Here is a 20,557-nt window from a genome sequence, read left to right on the forward strand (position 1 = left end):
GTCATTTTTATATATACTTATTAATTTATCAATGTTTAGTGTTGAATTCAGTTTCCTCTAAATCAATATTTATAAATATTTTAAAAGAATCTAAAGTATTGATGTATAATTCGGTTTTCGTCTATTTATCTTAGCAATTAATCTGTTACAAACAACGTTGAATGTACAGATAATAAACATTTCTTTCCTTTCTAAAATTACTTCATTATCTCTCGTTTCATCGCGCACAGTCTTTCTTTTTCTAATTCGGTTTTTTTTTTATTTTTGTATTGCCCTTTGTCAGTTAATAATTTACCTTCTGTTTCAATAATAAATAAAATTGTTTCTAATATGCAAAATATATCTATGTAATAATTTCAAAAGATCAGAACAGTGCAGTAAATTTAATGCAGGATCTTGTAACAATTTACTTGTTTTATTTAAGCCATTTAATATTTTATCCCAGAGTAAGTAAGGCAGTTTCATACTCTATTTTTATTAATTTAGTACATTCTAGATGTGCTACTAATTTTTCATGTTCATTTGTTGATAAATTAATCAAGGCTTCTTTTGTTAATTTATAACCATTTCGAAGAGCTGAAACAGCATCGTCCCTAGCAGCCCATCTTGTATCACTAATATTTTTCAGTGTTAGTGAATTTCTTCCTAAATATTGATTTAAGACATTCCATATTCTTGGATCAGCAGAAAAAAAATTATGTAAATTTTGTATAAAGTGGAAAAAATATGCTGAAGTAGAACAAGATTGAGCTGCATTAGTTCCAATTAAATTTAGAGCGTGGCTAGTACATGGTACATAAAATGTTATAGAACTATGTTGCATCAATCTGGCTTGTGCTTCTGAATAATTTCCTGCCATATTTGAAGTATTACTGTAACTTTGTCCTTTGCAGTTTGTAAAATGAATTGATAAATCTCCTAATCTTTTTAAATTAGTTTTTTTTTCTATATATTCAGTACTGTGATGTTCTCTAGGATGGAAACCTAAAAATTGTTCTTTGATGATACCATTTTGTGACATGTATCTTATAATAAACACTAATTGATCAATGTGGCTAATGTGAGGGGTTGAATCAACAATAATAGAAAAATATTTTGCGTCTCGAATTTCAGAAACCATCACCTTTTCAACCTGTTCTGCCCTAAATTCTATAAATTCATCACATATTTTATGTGAAAGGTAATTTGTTTTGCTGAGTCCACAATTAGCATACATCTCTATATTGATTTCTTAAAAAAATTATGAAATTTACTCATATTCTAGGCAACTTAAGTAATTACCACTGTTTCTTATAAATTTTGGCATTACTACCCCTAAATCCTAAACCAAGTTTATTCAAAAGCCGAACAGTAGCAATACTTTTTAAAATATTTTGCTAATAATCTTCTTCAGACTGAATTTGTTTCATTAGTTCCATGTCAATATGACCCAAAATTGAACGACTCTTAAAAAAAAAAGACACATAGCATTAATGTGATCTGATGAAAAAGGCCATTGACCACCTGCGTTTGTCACAGGCATTGTGAGAAATATTTTCAAAATTGTTTCAATATTCAGAAATGTTTATCTAAGTCCATCACTAATAATATTGTATATATCATCTTTTAAGGGCATAAAAGGTGATGTTGTACACGTTGGAACTAATGACATTAATAGTAAGAGATCTGCAGATTTACTCAACAAGTACAGGTCAACGTTGAAAAAAAGTCGTGAGTTAGGGTTGAATGTGAAAGTGTCTGCAATTATGACCAGACAAGATAGGAGGGAGTATATGATGAGAGCCTTGTCGATCAATTCGGCTCTGGAGAAATTGTGCAAGGCTCAAGGGGTAGAATTTTTTAAAGCCTGGTCTGTGCTTGTTGACAGGAGAGACTGCTTCTACACTTAAATAGAAAGGCTGCAAGAATATTTGCTGGTGCTATCGAGGCAGTGTTAGATGGGTTGGGAAACTGCTAGCTTAGGGGGGGGGATGCACAGACTAAAAAGTTAATGTGGCCGCAGTCAGAGGCAAAAGTGATTCTTGCACTGCTTCTATTAGAATGAGCAGCAGCCTAGAAAGCAAGGTAATGGAGATTTCCAGGACTGTTGGGAGTCATAGTGGAACAAGTAAATACATGGGCTGAGTTAGGGTAACTATGAGCAGGAACAGGTGCATGTATACTTGCATGTACACCAATACTAGGAGTATAGTTAATAAATTTGATGAGCTTGAAATGGTACTCAAGTCATCAAAGGCAGATATTGTTAGAATATCAGAGACGTGGTGTCACACAGACATAAGCAGTGCAGAATTGGAATTTGGGGAGCACAGTGTATACAGGAAGGATAGACAGGACAGGAAGGGAGGAGGGGTTATGCTGTTAGTTAAGAAACACATAAAATTTAAGGAAATGCATCCAATTGGTGTTAGTGGACAATGCAATGTTGAGTCAGTTTGGTTTGAAATAAGCACTGGCAAAGGAAAAATGAGAGTAGGTGTGTGTTTATAGGCCTAATGAATCTGATGAGTATAATGAGCAGTTGTGCAGAGAAATAGTGGGCCAGTAAATCAGAATGTATTATAATGGGGGATTTTAACTTTACAGATTTTGACTGGAACTTGTGGGTTTGTCACCCGCACACTAGCAAGACTTTTGTGGATTTATTGCATGACTGTTTTCTACACCAACATGTTCAAGAGGCAACCAGAGGGAGTAATACTCTTCATCTGATTATCAGCACTGATTATTCATGCATTAAGAATCTGCAGATAAAGGAACCACTGGGTGACAGTGATCAGAATGTACTGATGTGGGAATTACTTAAAGATATAACTACCATCAAGGCTAAAGAGAAGGGCTTTTGCTTTCGTAAAGGTGACTACAGTGCACTCAGACAGTTTTTAAATTCTGTACAGTGGAATCAACTGATGATGTTACCAAAGTTGAATTCTAAATGGGAAGCCTTCAGGGACTTAATTTTGGAAGCTTCTAGGCTTTTAATTCCAACTAAGAAATACCGTTTAGGCCTAAATGGATGTCAGACGAATTAGCGAGGCTCGTGGCAGAGAAGAAGAATGTATGGAATGCATATAAAGTATTAGGTGATACAGAAGCCTATGGAAGATATAATCTAGTCTGTAATCAGGTCACAAAGGAGATTAGGCAGGAAAAGGCAGATTACGAGAAATCTTTTGCAAAGAAAACAGCAAGGATTCCTTTACTTATATAAACTCTAAAAGGAAGGGGATGAATCTGATTGGTCCACTTGATATTGATGGTTCGACTGTTGATGATCCTGCTCAGTTAGCAAACAAACTGAATGAGTATTTTGCCTCTACATTCACACATGAGGAATTATTAAGGTTTGAAAATGGCAGAAGGTTATCAAATTGTAGCAGGGTGCTTAATGATTTTGTAATAACTGAGAGCAAAGTGGAGGAGAAATTGTTGAAGTTAAACATAAGAAAGGCACCTGGGGTGGATGTGATCTATCCAGTTATATTAAAGGAGGCGGCAAAGCAACTAAGCAAACCCTTAGCCATAATTATGAGAGCATCCTTGGACTCAAGGGAGGTTCCCATGGACTGGAGATGTGCAAATATATCCCCAATTCACAAAGCGGGTTCAAGAGGTGACACAAGTAACGACAGACCTGTTAGTTTAACTTGTGTTTCAGGAGGAAATAATGGAATCACTGGTTAAAGAAGCATTGCCGGATCATCTAGACAAGATTGCAATAATAGTTAAGACACAGCATGGGTTTGTTAAAGGGAGATTTTGTCTGACCAATTTGATTGGATACTGTGATGTGGTCACAAAGGAACTGAATGCCAAAAATAATTTTGATATCATATACTTGGATATCAGGAGAGCTTTTGATACTGTTTCACATGGAAGACTACTGTACAAATTGGAGAGGTATGGCATTAAGGATAAGTTGCTACAATGGATAAAGGGATTGTTGTGTGGGAGACGACAGAGTGGTGATCCATGGACACTGCTCTTTGTGAACAAATGTTAGTGGAGTTCCCCAGGATTTGGTGTTGGGTCCATTGTTGTTTTGTATATTTATCAGTGATATCGATGAAGGTATATCAGGTTTAATGTCCAAGTTTTCAGATGATAAAAAGGTTGGCAGGGTGTTAATGACCATATGCTACTCTAACTGGATCTAGGTAAGTTGGGAAAGTGAGCCGAGAAGTGGCAACTTAAGTTTAACATTTACAAATCTAAAGTACTGCATATTGGTAGCAATAACCGAAGAGAAACATACCAACCGTGTGGTACTACACTCAGGGAAGTGGAAAGTGAAAAAGACATGTGGGTAATTGTACAGTCAAATATTAAGTTCGCTGAGTAGTGCAGATGGGCTGCCAGGGCAGGTCACGGAGTCTTGTCATAGGAATTTTGCTAGCAGGGACAGGGAGGTGATTATCCCGTTATAAAATGCAATGGTCAGGCCACACCTAGAGTACTGTGTACAGGTCTGGAGGCCTCATTTTGGGAAGGATGTAGAGTTGCTAGAATGAGTACAGAAGGGCAACAAGATTGGTGAGAGGGACAACGGGGTGCTCTTACCAAGAAAGGCTTAAAATCTGCAAATTGCAGTGCCTGTAGAGTAGGCACCTGCGAGGTGATCTGATTGAGGTGTATAAGGCTTTGTATGGGTTGAACAAGCTGAATGCTGATGGGGTTCTTCCCCTTACTCAGACTAAGAGCCTGAGGGCTAACAGTTTCAAATTGAGGAAAGACAGTTGTAGCATAGATGTGTGGAAATTTGCCTTTAGCCAGTGGGTAGTTGATTGGTGGAACAGGCTTCCATCTTTTGTTGTGGAAGCTAATAGCCTAAATAAATTTATTTAAGGCTGAGCTGGACAGGCATTTGAAACGAATGGAGGGATGAAATGGGGGTGATTTTTTTTGGCTGATGCTGTATAAGCTTTCTTTCTTGCATCGTATGCATCTACTAATGCTAATATACTCAATATTTGAAACATTTTCTTTTTTGGCATAGTTGCTGCTGTCAGGATTAATGCCTCTGTAAAATATTAATATAAATATTTGTTTTAATCATTGCTTCATTTAATTCATTGTTTATTGACAATTTCAGATCATTTAATTCAAATGAGATTACTATATAGTAACATAGCTAAGAGTAATATAACTAATAATGATATTGATTCAACATCAAAAATTAACACTGAAATCAGTTCATATTTAAAGAGTGAGAAAACAAAAAGCTTTCAATAAGGGAAACATATGCCACAATCACAATAGATAATGAAACATTGCATAGATATGATTTTAAATTTTCTGTTTCAACAGAATCAAAATTTATTAAACTGCAGCTCTACTTCTAGAGAGATAGATACATATCTATATTTACTTCAGTGTGTGCACTCCTACATATCACACTTTAACTTGGCTCACCAATAATTACATTAAATATTACAATTTTCAGGTCTCAACTTACATAGATTCTCAAATCCATGGGGGGTTGAATTAAAATAGTTTCTGTAGAACAAATGAAATTTCCATATAACGAACTGATTTCTAGAGACCTGGATACGAATTGTTGCATCTCTGGCCTTTAGGCAATAGAGCTGCTGTAGAAAGCATGAATTAAGAGCTAAAAAGATTAACATTTCACAATTTAGTGGTGAAATGTTAATCATTTCACCACATTTATATCCAACTCTCCCACATAGTACCAAGAAGTCATGCTAATCAACTGCTTTGTGTTCCTAGCCAGTGGAAAAGATTAAGGTTCCAACCCAGATAATGCACCGTGGTCAACCAGTTCTACTGTTACACCCTAATAGAGAATTAAGAGAGAGTGATTTTCCTTTATTCTGGAAATTAATCTGATCTTTTAGAGAAATGAGTCATACGCACTTTCAGTAAATTTTGCCGGTCTCTATTTACAATCGGGCTCTAGTTTAGATCAGGGCATTAAAAAAAGAAATTGATTTTAAAAATTTGAGATTACAGAGGCCTCATGATGCCACCTCTATCGTGAGTCCTGACACTAGCACCTCATGCACCTATTTATAAATATAGCCCTGATCGATAGGTGTTTGTTATGTGGAACAGGTCTTGTTGCAGATGATATGTTTAGTATATTTGATGCTGTGCTTACTTTTTCTGGACATTCATGGTATTTTTGCCATGGATGTCTAGAAATAGCAATTGTCAATGTGATTGCTTTTCTTGACATACTATATGAATACCAAAAGGCATATTTTCAGTTTTCCTAGTTAGCCACATCCTCATATCTGTGGTACAGGTAATACAGCACATACGTGGAGCCTAGGTTTTGTCCTGATCACCGATCTTGCAACCAAAAATTTAAAGAATATGCACATTTTTTTTTTTTTTTTTTAATACTATAGATGTTCATGTTTTAACCATTCTGAGTATTTTATTTAAATCATACATATACAGTAACAATTGTCAGGGTTATTTAGACTTTTTTGCTGTTGCTTAAACATTAACAATACAGTGCTAAGAAAAACACAAATAATATGGAATTGATACGATGCACATTAACTGTAGAGATCTCACTCTAGTACTGTCTTTCATAATTTTTTTTGGGGGGGGGAGAAAGAGAGAACAGTTAAGGTTGAACATGGCACCCCTCCCCAACATTACTGCCATTTCTGAGCACATATAAATATTATTTGCAGGTAATATAGCAGGTCAGTGTCATATTTACCCCCCCCCCCCCCCCCCAGTTATAGTAAGATCTTAAGAATTATTTTCGTAATCTACACAAATTTATTGCAAACAGGTGATATTCATGGAGGTAAAAATCATGTTGGATTGTGTAATTATGTTGGCTGATGGCACTCGTATAAAAGAAATTACTTTAAACTACTGCATTATGTAGAGCACTCCACTATTTGGACTGTTAATGGTGAGTCCAATATTGATGTGACACTCTTAAGCATGTATGGTATATAAAAATACAAATATTAACTAGCAGGTTCTTAAACAGGGGTTATCCACTTGCTACAATAAACCAAATTAGAGTGCAGGCTAAGGATAGGATACAAAACACTACACCAACCAACAATAGTAATATCAAAAAATACTTTATTTCTGTCCCATATGTTGAACAGTGGCACAAACAGTTTAACAGATTCTTTAAAGGTACTGAATTTAAAATTGTGGCCAGGCCAATATGGAAATTACACACTATACTGAACAATCGCTCAGTTCTTTCTGTGTTCGCAACACAAATCAGTGACCTGGTATACATTTCTTGTGGTGATTGCGACTCATCTTGCCAAGGTTCGATGCGTTTTTCTCTGAATATTCGTGTAAATCAACATGAAGCCTCAGTTCGTGCTTCTCGTTCAGCAGCGTCAGAATTAGTCTTTCATGCCATTAACGAAAAACATACTTTTTTATTTAATGAGGCCAAAATACTTAATGTCCATCGTAATTATACGCGACTATTAATTGCAGAAACCATAGAAACTAATTTACACAAGAATTCTGTTAATGTTCGTCAGCCATGTTTGATCTCTGATGCGTGGGCCTTTACGCGCATGCGCGAAGACAACTAATCACTATTTAAGTTTCATATTCAATCCCTATTCGGTAATTTTCATTCCTGAGATCACGATATATGATCAAAGCATTATCAGCTTCAGGAAGGAAAATCGTTTTGAATATTTTTCGTTAGTAATATTTTTAATTGCGTTAAATCGATTTTTAATTGTGTTAAATTGATTTTTAATTATTTGTTACTCTAATGTAAGTTTTTCGATTTTTTTCATTTTAATTTCTGGAGAGTATCATATGGAAGTGTTCTACGTATTATATCGAGGTAAACTCCTTATTATTTTACAAATTAAAACGTATAAAGTATGTTTACTTAATCTGTCATTGAACCCCACAATCATAATGCAATTAATTACTTTACTAAGCAGTAGGATGTATTTTAAAAAACTCACATTGCCTATTCTGATCTAAACAATAATATTGATAGCCTGCATATCCAAAAATATCCATTATTTGAGAAAGTTAATCTCACTTATTTTTGTTTAATTCTGTATTTATTATTATTTTTTTATTTAAATTTGAACTTAATAAAATAACTAAAATTGAGGCTATTAATTGTTGTTTTCCCTAATATCTGTAATACCTCAGGTGGTTTTACTGATTGGCACAATCTGCCAAACTTATTGATTGCAACCGTAGTATTAGCGACATTTGTGATGGTAAGAGAAAAAGGCCTATATAAGATTTCGAAAATGTGACAAATGATGCAGGGAATCAAGCTATTATGGCATTATTGGGGGAGGGGATTTCCCACGCCACCTGTCCTACTAGCCAACAATTTTTACCTTTCACTAATATATCACCTGTTCGCGGTCAATTTTTATGCATAGATTCAAAAAATAATTTAAATGATTTGGAATTTCATGTAATGTCACATCACAGATACAGGTTTTTTGTTTATCCATAATGTGTATATCTTATTACGATATGGGGAAGTAGATATGACCCTGACATTTTGTATTACCTGCAAATAATGTTTGCATGTTCTAATAGATGGCAGGGGTAACATGTTAAATCTTTGTCTGTCTCTCTCTCTCTCTCTCTCTCTCTCTCTCTCTCTCTCTCTCTCTCTGTAAAGAAAGACAGTTGTACTCTGTATGTGTACAATTCGTCTGCCTGTCTTTTGCATTTTGTTTTGTCTATATTTTTGTTGAGCAAAAATATAGACAAAACAAAAAATTAAAAGATCAGAAGCAAAGGGTATTTCTAAGTCACTATTACAATTTCTGCTGCATACATGGATAGTTTACATCAAAAACTCTGAGGAAGAATGTCTTGTGTATTACTAAATGTGTATTTTTTGTACTGTGGTTGCAAGATTGATGATCAGAAAAAAAACATAAGCTTCACAAGTTCTGTATTACCTGCACAACAAATCTGAGGAGTTAGTTAATCTAGAAATATTAAGCACATTATCAAATATGCTAACCTGTCATCTGCAGTAAGGCTTGTTCCACATAATGAGAACCTGTTGATATCAAATCCCTCAAAGCAGTGATGAATACTGTGAGGATTCTTGTATTGCATACTTTAAAAATGTTTCGTATACTTAGTGTTAAATTGATCCTTTTCTTCCACCATTGTTACCACAAGTGACTGGATACACATTTTCATATGATACATGACTTTGTTATGCGAGTGGCCACTGGAGAAGCTCATGAACAGCGTAAAATTGAGTGGAGAAGATATAAATATATATGTTTTAATTCCGTTATTGGGAGAAGTTTAAATCATAACGAAAATTGCTTTCCATAAATAAAAGCATTTCATATCTGTAAGGAAATGGAAAAAAAGCTTTTCCCATTTTGTGTAGTTGAAACTTGTACAAACTAGGTTAAATACAGGAAGGCTTGTTTTTTTTGTCAGTTTGAATGAGATTTGTATACTTCCAGGTAACAATTGAAACCTAACAATCTTCTCAAGTAAAGTTTGTTAACCAAATTATTCTAAAGAATCATAGGGAGAAAAAAATTTCTTTTATATAATTTAGGATCTAGGGAAGTAAAGAATTGATGAAAAGTGGCCATATAAGAGAACATAAAAAAACCTAATATTAAACATTAGTTTTAACTGCTGTGAAAGTTAGTTAATTAAATAGCAGGTTTCCACTGAACATTAGTTTGAAAACAATAAAATAAATGCTTAGACATCAACTTTGTATTTGTAATGCTGCGTGACACTGAAGTTTTCTGTTGTATATATTTTGTTCAGATAATTTTATTTTTTTAGAAGAGTTGCTTAATTATTACTGAAACACAACAAATATTCAAGATGTCTTTTGAAAAGATATCACAGTTGCTCAACTGTATTTTAAGGTACAGCAGGCCCCCGTTATAAAGCTCTTCGCTTCACGCTGATTCGCTATAATGCTGTTCTTATATTATAACCCGTATCTGACTATAACGCTGTCATAGATCACTATAACGCTCTTTTACAGATTACATTTTTGACATATTTAACAAAATTGTTTCATTTGATGGAGTCAATAGCTTGAAAATGAATAGCAGAACAGCATTAAAACGTTTCCCACGCCGACTTGAGAAATTTTCCCACGCTCAGTGAAAATTTCTCGCATGCTAATTTAATTTGCAGTACAGTGACTTGTTTCGTAGTTCCGAGATCAACATTTTAAAAAATGATCAAGTATATTGCTTGTAATATTTGCGTTATATGCATTTATCCGAAGTCTAGTCATCACTCAGTACAGTATTAGACATCGTGCGTAACGGATAGTTTACTTGAACATAATTAATTCAACCAACGCAGTTACATTTTCGAAGAGCTAAAAAATAATGACCGATAGGAATGAAAAAGCAACAACGTCTGGGCGCAGTACGAAGACTACAAATGTAAGAAAAAGACTGAATTTGAAAATTAAATTAGACGTTTTAAATTAGAAATTTGAAGCGAATCGATTTCGGTCAACGACAAGCGGATGTGTGCCATAATTTAGGACTCGCAACTTTAACTGTAAGAACAATTATAAAAAAATAAAGAATTAATTTTTGCAGCGGGAAAGATAGCTGTTCCACTGCAAGCAACTAGGATTAGGACTAGGCCGGCTATTAGGATTGAAATGGAAAGACTTTAATTTTATTGAAGATTCCAATTCAGAATTCAGTTAAGTTAAATATTAAAAAAAAAAAAAAAAAAACTTGCCGGGAAAAAAAAAAAAAAAAAATGTGGAACCATTTAAAACTGGTAAGGACTGGTAGAATAGATTTAAAATCCAGGGAGTGCAGATCAAGAAGTCGAAACTTTCAAAAAAGAACTTGTTAAAATTATTGAAGAGGGAAATTATGTGTTATAGTTCTCAACAAGTTTTTAACATAGATGAAGCAGGACTTTTGTGGAAACGAATGCCTAAAAGAATTTCATATTGAAAAAAGAAAAAACATGCCAGGTTTCAAAGCGGCGAAGGATCAGTTGACTTTATTTTTGGGTGGTAACGCTGCAGGCAATTTAAAATTAATACCCCTTTTAGTTTATTTGCAAGAGGGCCAAAGTTCAACTCAAAATCCACACATTTTTCATGATTAAATTCATCCATTAAATTAAATCAATTAAATTCAGTATTTTAATTGGAATTTTAAGTTTACTTTTGATATGCAAGTAGTTACCACGTAATTATATACGTGTGTAATGCTGAATATTTTAAAAGTGCAAATATTTGAATATTAAATACTTTGACCGACATTTGTGCATCTTTTCATTACCGTTTATTATTGATTAGGAAATATCCTATGACACCGACCGCAGCTCACAATTACATATGTTACCTTATGGGAAAGCGGTTCTTGCTTAGCGCCGATTCACTTAGCGCTCTGTTTTTCCGGAACGAATGATCAGCGTTAAGCGGGGGTCACCTGTAATCACCTTGGCCAGACAAGGCAATTTCTTTACTTTAGAAGTAACTTTTCCTCTAATAGAGGTTAAAAGGTGTTCAGAGGGAGACAGATTGCCTAATATACTGCACTGTCTGATTTAATGGGGGGGGGGGGATCAGTAATTTTAACCAAAATATTTCAACAGATTAAAGCACAATGGTTTGAAACCATTGTGCTTTAATCTGTTTCAAACTAGCCATTTCTGCAACACCAAAAATTTCAAACTATCCATTTCTGCAACACCAAATGGAAGTTTCTGACAGTCAACTGCCCTCTGGCTGAAAGCAAATTTCTGCACATCTATACAGCAACCATCATTCCTCAGTTTAAATTTATTTTTGCTTATGTGTGTTGTCTGAGCAAGAGTAGGGATGCCATTAATATTTAGCTTACTTAATCCGTTTAAACCTAAAAACCTCATTCATATTGTGCAAATGCCTAGGTTTCCAGATGGTCCAATTTACAGTACTGAAGCCTGTTTTTGGTAAGCTTACCGTTTTGTTTCCCTTGTTAATCTTGTATACAGGTGTCTCAAAAATATTGGTACAAACGTTTAGGGAAGGAAGGTAGGTAACATCTAAAGGAATGTGAATCGCATAGGAACCCATAACCGGAAACGTCATGGGAAAGTAGTAGCAGAGGCACAAGAAGCAGCAATGACACAAGGTAGTAATTAGTGGCAAACATTTATTTGACATAATGTTAACAATGGAGTACGAGATGGATGCATTTCATGATGTTACAACAGATGCTCGAAGGTTCTACCATGAGACACGATGCATGCGTGACACCGACGCAGCATGAATTGGCGGACATGGTCAAACACACCTTGAGTTTCTTTGACAGTAGCAGCAGCGCAGACAAGTCTTGCCACGAGATCCATTTCTGTATCCACAGGCGATTTATACATGATAGATTTGAGGGCCACCTCACAGAAAGAAATCAAGGCTTGATAAATCAGGTGAGCGTGGGAGCCAGGCAACGGGTCCACCACGGCCAATCCATCAATGCTCAAAATGCCTGTTCAAATGGTCACGAACACACCTTCCATAATGGACAGGCACCCCATCATGTTGAAACCAAATGTTGCGTCTCACATTTGCTGGAACATCGTCAAGTAACCCTTGTAGAACTTGTTCAAGAAAGATCCAGTATTTAGCAGAGTTCATGCGGGATGGTAACAGGTATGGGCTGACTAAGCAGTCACCGACCATACCTGCCCACACATTTATTGCGAAGCGATGTTGTGCCGCATGGGGGTGCACGCCGTGTGGGTTGTCTTGAGCCCACACATGAGCATTGTGCTGATTGAATAAGCCTTCCCGAGTGAAATAAGCCTCATCCGTGAACAAAACATAGGCTGGAAAATTCAAGTCTTTAACACTTTCTTGGAGAAACCACTGCGCAAAAGCCACACATGCAGGATGATCTTGGGGGAACAGTAACTGAACCCCTTGGGGATGAAAGGGGGTATAAGGAATCGTTGTGCCAGACACACTGTACACTGCAACGAGACACTCCTAAGGCAGAGGCAATGGCACGTGTGCTGGTAGTAGGATTATCACGGCATTCAACACACTTTCTTCCATGGCGGGAGTTCGTGTCGAACATGGTTTGCCCGCACTACTCCTGTTACCTCTAAATGACCCATAATGGCACAAATTTTGATGCACATGTGCAAACAAACGGTGGCCCGGTACATGTCTTTGTCTTTCTGAGAAGCATTCTCCATAAATTCGTTGAGCGGCTCGTCCATTGCCCTCTGCTAATCCATACGCTAGGTGCATGTCTGTCAGCTCACAGTTCGTATATCGATGCATGCTCTTTGTGCGGCGTCTACTGTGCCGTCTACCGACTTAACGGTGACATTTCCAGTTAAGAGTTCCTATGCAATTCACATTCCTTTAGATGTTACCTACCTCCCCTAAACGTTTGTACCAATATTTTTGAGACACTTTGTATATCACTATAGGGGCTGATGAGCTGATATTTGTGACTTTTATATATATCAGTATTACTTATATATAAAATAATATATGTAATTATTGCTGCTTTTGCTTGATGTGACCCGTTCTTGGATTCTCATATAGCGAATTTCTTTTTATTAGGTTTCAGCACAGGAATCTATTCTTTTATCGACACAGTCTGATAGAAATATTTCTGCTGAATCTGCAGCCTATACCAATCATAGAAGTGGGCAAACATCTTTAGAAGGTAAGCATGTGAAGGTTCAAAGTGAAGTTGTCCACATTGATATGCTCTGCAATTAATTTAACTATAGATATTTAAAATTCCTTGTCTCTCCTGTTGTGCATGGATATTATGAAACAAAGCCTAAGTTGCCTTGTCCTTTTAAATACTGTGCTGAACTCTGAAACTTGTACCACAAAATCTATTTGTTGGTACTGCAGTGAGGTAATAGAAGGCTCAGAAGCGTGGGTGGTCATGGGGGTATCAAGAGAAGATTTTAAATTGTTTTATTAAATAGAGAAATCTCTGCCAGAATGAGAGTACATTTTTGGTTGGTAGAGGAAGAGTGAGTAACTGTCTCATTTGTTTCACAAATTGTATGCAATTAACAGCATTGTTTAGATGCAATAAAAAAAAATCCATTTACATTCTTGAAGAAATGAACATTTGCATAAAGAACAGTACTGTTATTTGTATGCAAAGTAAGGATCCACCACCAGTGCACAAGCTGTTTCTGTTTCATATGCAGAGATGTATTTGCACATGTGACTCCCTTCAAATTTGCATAGGAACATTACCTTGAATATTTATTCCAAACTATCTGCTGACATTTCTACATGGTAAACTTCATTTACACTGAAATTGGGAAATATATGTAATAGCTGCCATACTGCAAATAGACTTAAGTATCAGAGTGAAAGAATTGCTATCAGAGCTGAATCTGACCTTTGAAAATATTTCTCTAGATTCTGAATGCAATCTATCACCATGGAATCTTTATACCCTAAGCTGTGATCTGTCTTTTCTGATCTCAAGTATTCCAACACTCTCTACTCTAAATGCTTACCAGTATACACTGATGAGTCAAAATCAGATTCTTTTGTAGGTTCTCCAGCAGTTTTTCCTAACATTAGATTATCCCTTCAGGTTCCTAATGTGTGTAACAGAATGATTTTCAGTCAAGCTTGCTTTAGGCTGCTTTATGGCCAAAACAGTATATATGTGTGGTGTACTCAGACTTGGAGCATATTACAAACTCTACTTAATAAAATATGATATTCAGTTCTGTTGGATTCAAAGCTATATTGGGATCAAAGTAAATGAAGCCGCTACCACCAGTAAATCTGGAAAATCATCAGTATAATCCAGCATCCAAAGCCTTCATTTCATGTGCTGATTACAACAGTGTAATTATTTCACCAGTTTCTAATCCAAAACCACCATCTCATGAAATGATTTTTTTATTATAATTATAATACAATTTATTAGCTATATGATTTATTTAACAAGAGTTAAATAAATTATTTTGCATCAAACTACCATACAAATCTCTTTATGGCACATAGCCTTTGTAAAGTACAAAGGGTACTAGGAAAGTTTTGCAATATGACGCAACAATGAATCACAGGAAGCTGCTTGTTGCTGCATGTTGAGACATGTTCATACGTGCATAGTAGCCGCCGCGCCAAGTCGATGGGCTCAGTTATTCATTAGTAGTGAGAGTGTAAAGTGCTTGCGATGGCATCGTGGTCACGAAATGAGATAAGGACAGTTTTGCGGTATAATTTCGTGCGTGGTTTAACCATAGACCAGTGCTTAGAAGAAATGACTCTTGCACTAGATGATGATTGTCCACATCGTACAACGATATTCAGGTGGTATAGAGAATTCCAAAGGGTAAATTTCACTCTGGAGGATTCTGAGAGGCCGGGAAGGCCACGAACGTCAGTTACGGAGGAAAACGTTACTTCTGTGAGGAAAATGCTTGACGAAAACAGGCGAGTGACCTACCAACAGATAGAGGATACTTTGGGCCTAAATGCACCAGCAATTCGTTCGATTCTGCAAGATCATTTGCACGTGAAGAAACTTTGTTCTCTCTGGGTGCCGCATCAACTGACTGAAGAGCAGATGACACGACGTGTGACTTGGTGCCTGGAGATGTTAAAAAAGTTTGATAAGGGACAATCTCGGTATGTGAACAACATCGTGACAGGTGACGAGACTTGGCTGTACTATTACGATCTGCCGACCAAGGCTCAAAACAAAGTTTGGGTCTTTGATGATGACGACACACCCGTAATTGTCAGAAAATCCTGATCTGTAAAGAAGAAAATGATAGCTGTATTTTTCAAATCGAGTGGAATTGTGGAACGTGTCGTTTTGGACACGCAGAAGACAGTCACAGCTAAGTGGTATACTGAACAATGCCTGCCTAAAGTCATTGGATCTGTGAAGAACCTGCGGCCAAAGTCAAGAATGGACACCTGGTACCTCGATCACAATAATGCTCCAGCTCACCACGCCAAAGCCTGCACCGAATATTTGACCACGACAGGACTGAAACTTCTCGAGCACCCTCCCTACAGTCCAGACCTTGCTCCCTGCGACTTTGCACTGTTCCCGCATGTGAAAATGAAGCTAAAAGGGAGGCGGTTTTCCAGTGATGAGGACCTTCTACGGGCTTGGGACAACGAGTGTGCTTTACTCCCTAGTGAAACTTGGCAGAACTGGTTTAAAGATTGGTTTCGGAGGATGGAGAGGTGTATTGAATGTAGAGGAAATTACTTTGAAAAAATTAAATAAACAAAGCTGTATTGCAAAACTTTCCTAGTACCCTTTGTATGTCATGGGGAAGTAGTCCTAGTGTTAGAGTAGGTTATACCTTATCCACTCATTTTAAGAGCAGAAGATCCCTCACAATGTAGAAATTGCAGTATTACTCTGACAGTTCCGCACCTAACTGAATGCCCAGTCTGATAATAATACTCCCCCTTTCAAACTTCCATTTACCATCTGGAAGCATGCGTAAAGGGTTCTTTCTAAAACAAGGAATTTAAAAATGTTTAAACAGGTTTTTTCAAGTTTATGCAGAAAATTAACTTCTGTCATGCTGTGCAAAGTGTTAAATTAATCAATATTTTGAGAATGCAATTTCTATGTTCTCTGATATACTATATTAATAAGTCAGGAAACAAATGTCCTGAAAGTCCCACCATTGAGCTTGGTGCACTATAGTTTCAGTAGTTGATGCTATTAAAACCCAAAGTTAACAAACAGCAAAACAAACATTTTCACTACACAATTATTATTATTTGGGAGTGCGCCTTCATTCTTTAATTCATTCAAAAATTTCCAGGCCGGATTTTTATTTAGTGATCTAGTAGAGTGTCATGTAAACATTTTGTTCTCGACAATAAAACATCTGCCAAACAAAAATGTTTCCAACTATTTTTCAAATTTGAACTTCCATGTTTCGAAGTATGTATGTTTAAGAATTTAAATTCTTAAACCTACTTATACACACTCCCCTCAGTGAATAATTGCTTCCGGAAATACTGGGGTGAGGGAAGGAAAGAAGCCAACAACTTACTTCAGAATTAGTGTGGTGATTGAGTTTCTCTCTTTTTTTTTTTTTTTTGTAATTAACTCTTCTGCGGCACAGAATCTGCAGAATGTCTGTCTTCTCACAGGACCCCATGAACTTGTGTCTATAAACTCCTTGGAGTACACAAGACTCTTTTTATACCAGTGGGTGCGCAAAAGAAAAAAGGAGGGGGAGAAAAAGTCGGTGTTCTTTTTGCCAAACTTATTTTGGCAAAATGACAAAAATATTTTAAAATGTGGCACTACAAAATGATCTTAATTCTGACATTATAGTGGTTGATAAGAACAGCTAGTATCTTTAATAACTGCAGTCTTGTGGTCAAACCTCAGGTAGTGAAGCAGGTTAAAAGGGGAACCAAACTTGAGGAGAAAATTAAAACAGTAACAGGTGCATGTCACTGTTCTTTTTACAATTGAAGAATAATTATGTAAATTCAGAGTGAGTACCAGAAGTCCTACAAGGGTATTCTGATAAGGATTCAGAGTTCAGTGTTACTGTTTTTGGTATATATTTTACAATGGATGAACACTAGGGTGTTAAATAATCACAGAATTTATAAATAATTACACATTACATTTTTCAAAATAATGACCATGGCTATTTGCATGTTGTTTTCTTTGATTGTATACTTTCTAAAAACCTTGTCATTTTTGAAAGCTTCTCGATTGTATTATAGATGGCACAACTTGCTTCTCTGGAAATTTTGGTCCTTTTAAATCTTTGTGAAGTGAGTTCCATGAATGTACGTGGACCCAAGCTGTATGCTAGTGGCTGGCTGTGTGAAAATGAAAACTTTATATGTGATTGACTTTATATATTTTCATTTTCTCTTATTTTTCCTTAGTTGCAATAATATTTTTCTGTATGCAATTTGTCTTTACACGTGGAAGGTCTTCTGTTGATGCTATTCGTCAGGTTTTGAGTTCTGTTCAAAATTCCAATTCTAAATATGTCCTCGGTCTCTTTGTTGATTTCCAAGGGGCATTCAACACTGTTTGGTGGCCGAGTGTCCTGGCGAGGTCCAGAGAGGCCGGGGTCTCTGCTCCTATTTACTGTCTCCTTTCAAATTACTTTGATTCTCACAGCATCACAGTTTCCTCAGGATTCTGCTCTGTCTCCAGATCTGTTTCTAGGGGTTGCCCTCAGGGCTCTGTTCTTGGCTCTGTGTGCTGGAACATGGTCCTTGATGGGTGGCTCTCGGTTGATCGGGACAACATCCTTCAGATACCTTATGCAGACGACCTTGCTATTCTGATTTTTGGTAATTCCCACCGGGAGCTAGAGTGCAGAGCAAATGAAGTTCTAGAGGACTTGGATATCTGGTGTCAAACACATAAACTTCAAATTTCTACTAATAAAACAAAACAAATGTTGCTAAAAGGCTCTCTTGATGTGAATAGACCACCTGTTATTAAGTTGAATGGAGAAATGATTAGGAGCACTCGGCAGCATAAATACAGTAATACCCCGAAGTTACACGATAGGTGGGTCCGACGAAAATCGCTTAAGTCGAATTCGCATAAGTTGGGGTACAACTTTGCATAGTAATACGTATAAATTTTGTTTAATTGGGACCAAGGACTAACAAAAACACTAGTTTAGAAGAAAAGTATTAATAAAATTGCAGTTCTTTATACATATTATACAAAATATGTATTAAAAAAATAAATGACTTACTTAAAAATTATTTCGATGTCGATGGCTTCTTAAAATCTAACAAATTCGTCTGACGACACAGCGCCTTCTTTTTTTCACGCAGAATTTCTTCATAGCAAGCTAATAATTTTTTTATTCCTTGCTTTGTAGCTATAACGCATTCTTCGTTGGAGTCTGTTTTCTAAAATTTTTAAGCCCTTTTAAATTGGACTGAGACCTTCTGTCAAGTTTGCAATTGTCATGTGCTTTTCGCCGTTGCCTCATCTAGGCCTGTAGCACGTGCAATATCACGTGGTCTTTCATTTCGCTCAAAGCGTTTCACAATTTCATATTTTTTCGCTATCAACAGAGGCAGACTGGCCATAAGCCTTACCAGGGAAACCCCGGTGGGCCGGTGTGATTTTGGCCATAAACCATAGTATGAGGCCACTATAAATTTTCCCGGGTAAGAATTTTTGACCCAGTCCGCCTCTGTTTATCGATAATTGCTTTTCTTTTTCTCTCTGAATCTTCAGTGTCTCCACCAATACGCTTCCTTTTCACACCTTTTAAGTATTTTACTCATTTTTAGGGAATAAAGCACAATTACAAAACGAGGAGGCATGCTTGATACGCATAAACAAAGCTGCGTGCATGTAGCAACTGAATAAACAACACCATAAAGGCAGAGATACACTATTAACACCTCACATTTCTAGGGTTTACTACCATAAAACAATAAATATCCAGTTGCGTTTCTGCTAGTGGAATCTTTTATAAACTGGTAGTAAACTCGATCTAATTGCATACCGATAGCTGGAATTGTGTTGGTTTTTGTTATTATGGTGAAATGTGTTTCCCCTTCACTGATATAAAAAACCATAAATACATTTTCAGAATCTTCTCTTCATTCCTATCATGTTGCGTTCGGTTGGGGTGATTCTGTGTTCGACTGCCATTTCTTGTAAACACAAAGGCGAATCGTGCATAAGCCAATTTGGTTCGTGTTATATTATAAGATATCGTTACCGTATTTATAAATAGTGTGATCGAATTCGTGTAGTGTAAACACGTGTTATACAAGGACTGATTGTATACGGCTCGACCGACGCGATCCATTTCTCTCGTGAAAACGATGTAATTTCCGACAAAAGTTGAGCATGAATTCGACCGCACACATATAAATATGACAGTTAGAATACAAATTCTTGTATATGTGTGCAGCTCATGCGCAGCAAAGTTGAATTTTGTTCATCTTTCGCTCTCACTCTCCGCCGTCGCACCGTATATCGATAACGTATGAAAAACGACCTTGAAGATAATGGGTGGCAGTGTTGCCAAACGAAAAAATAAAGAACCGCGTAACTCCGAGTTTGCGTTAGTCGGGGTATTACTGTACAGTACACCCCCGCTATTCGCGGTATCTGTATTCGCGGTTTCGCGTATTCGCGATCGCCGATTTAATATAAAATGAAACCTAAAAAAATGTGAATTTTAAAACGCCGTGAATATTTTCCGCCATAAAAAACATGGGCGTGGCTAAAATTATCTTTCCCGGTCAAAACAGCGCTCAGTGGGTGGGGGGAGAGGGGTGAAAAAATCGCGAGCGTGGATGTTTCTCGCTAATCTTTGTTCAGTATGTGTTAGTCATGGAAGGTTTCGTCGTTTGATTTTAATTTATATGTTTATAAATTGAATAAATTTATCAATTTATAAATCGATATGCTTACAAAAATGATAACTCTACCGTTTTGCAGTGTAAAATAGGCTTTTTCGAGTGCGTTAACGGAAGAAATCAAGTGACTTTATTGTGGTCAAGTTCTTTCTAACCCCTACAAAAATATGGCTACGAATAAAAAGAGAAATGTGAAAATATCAAAGAAGGTGAGGACACTAGCGAATAAAA

At 36.4% G+C, this 20,557-nt stretch overlaps 1 protein-coding gene across 6 annotated transcripts in view; it reads left to right on the top strand.

Annotated features, from left to right (window-relative positions):
• The window catches only part of lig (ubiquitin-associated protein-like lingerer), a 574,370-nt gene that overhangs the window by 272,465 nt on the left and 281,348 nt on the right, over positions 1-20,557 (top strand). For all 6 annotated transcript variants that reach the window (XM_090377982.1, XM_090377983.1, XM_090377981.1 and 3 more), the window contains exon 14: positions 13,547-13,652. In XM_090377982.1, coding sequence (XP_090234108.1) covers positions 13,547-13,652 — 106 coding nt within the window. The remainder of the gene's footprint in view (positions 1-13,546; positions 13,653-20,557) is intronic.

Source organism: Mastigoproctus giganteus, chromosome 7 (genome assembly GCF_048544385.1).
Source record: "Mastigoproctus giganteus isolate SK-2022 chromosome 7, ASM4854438v1, whole genome shotgun sequence".
Taxonomy (NCBI): Eukaryota; Metazoa; Arthropoda; class Arachnida; order Uropygi; family Thelyphonidae; genus Mastigoproctus; species Mastigoproctus giganteus.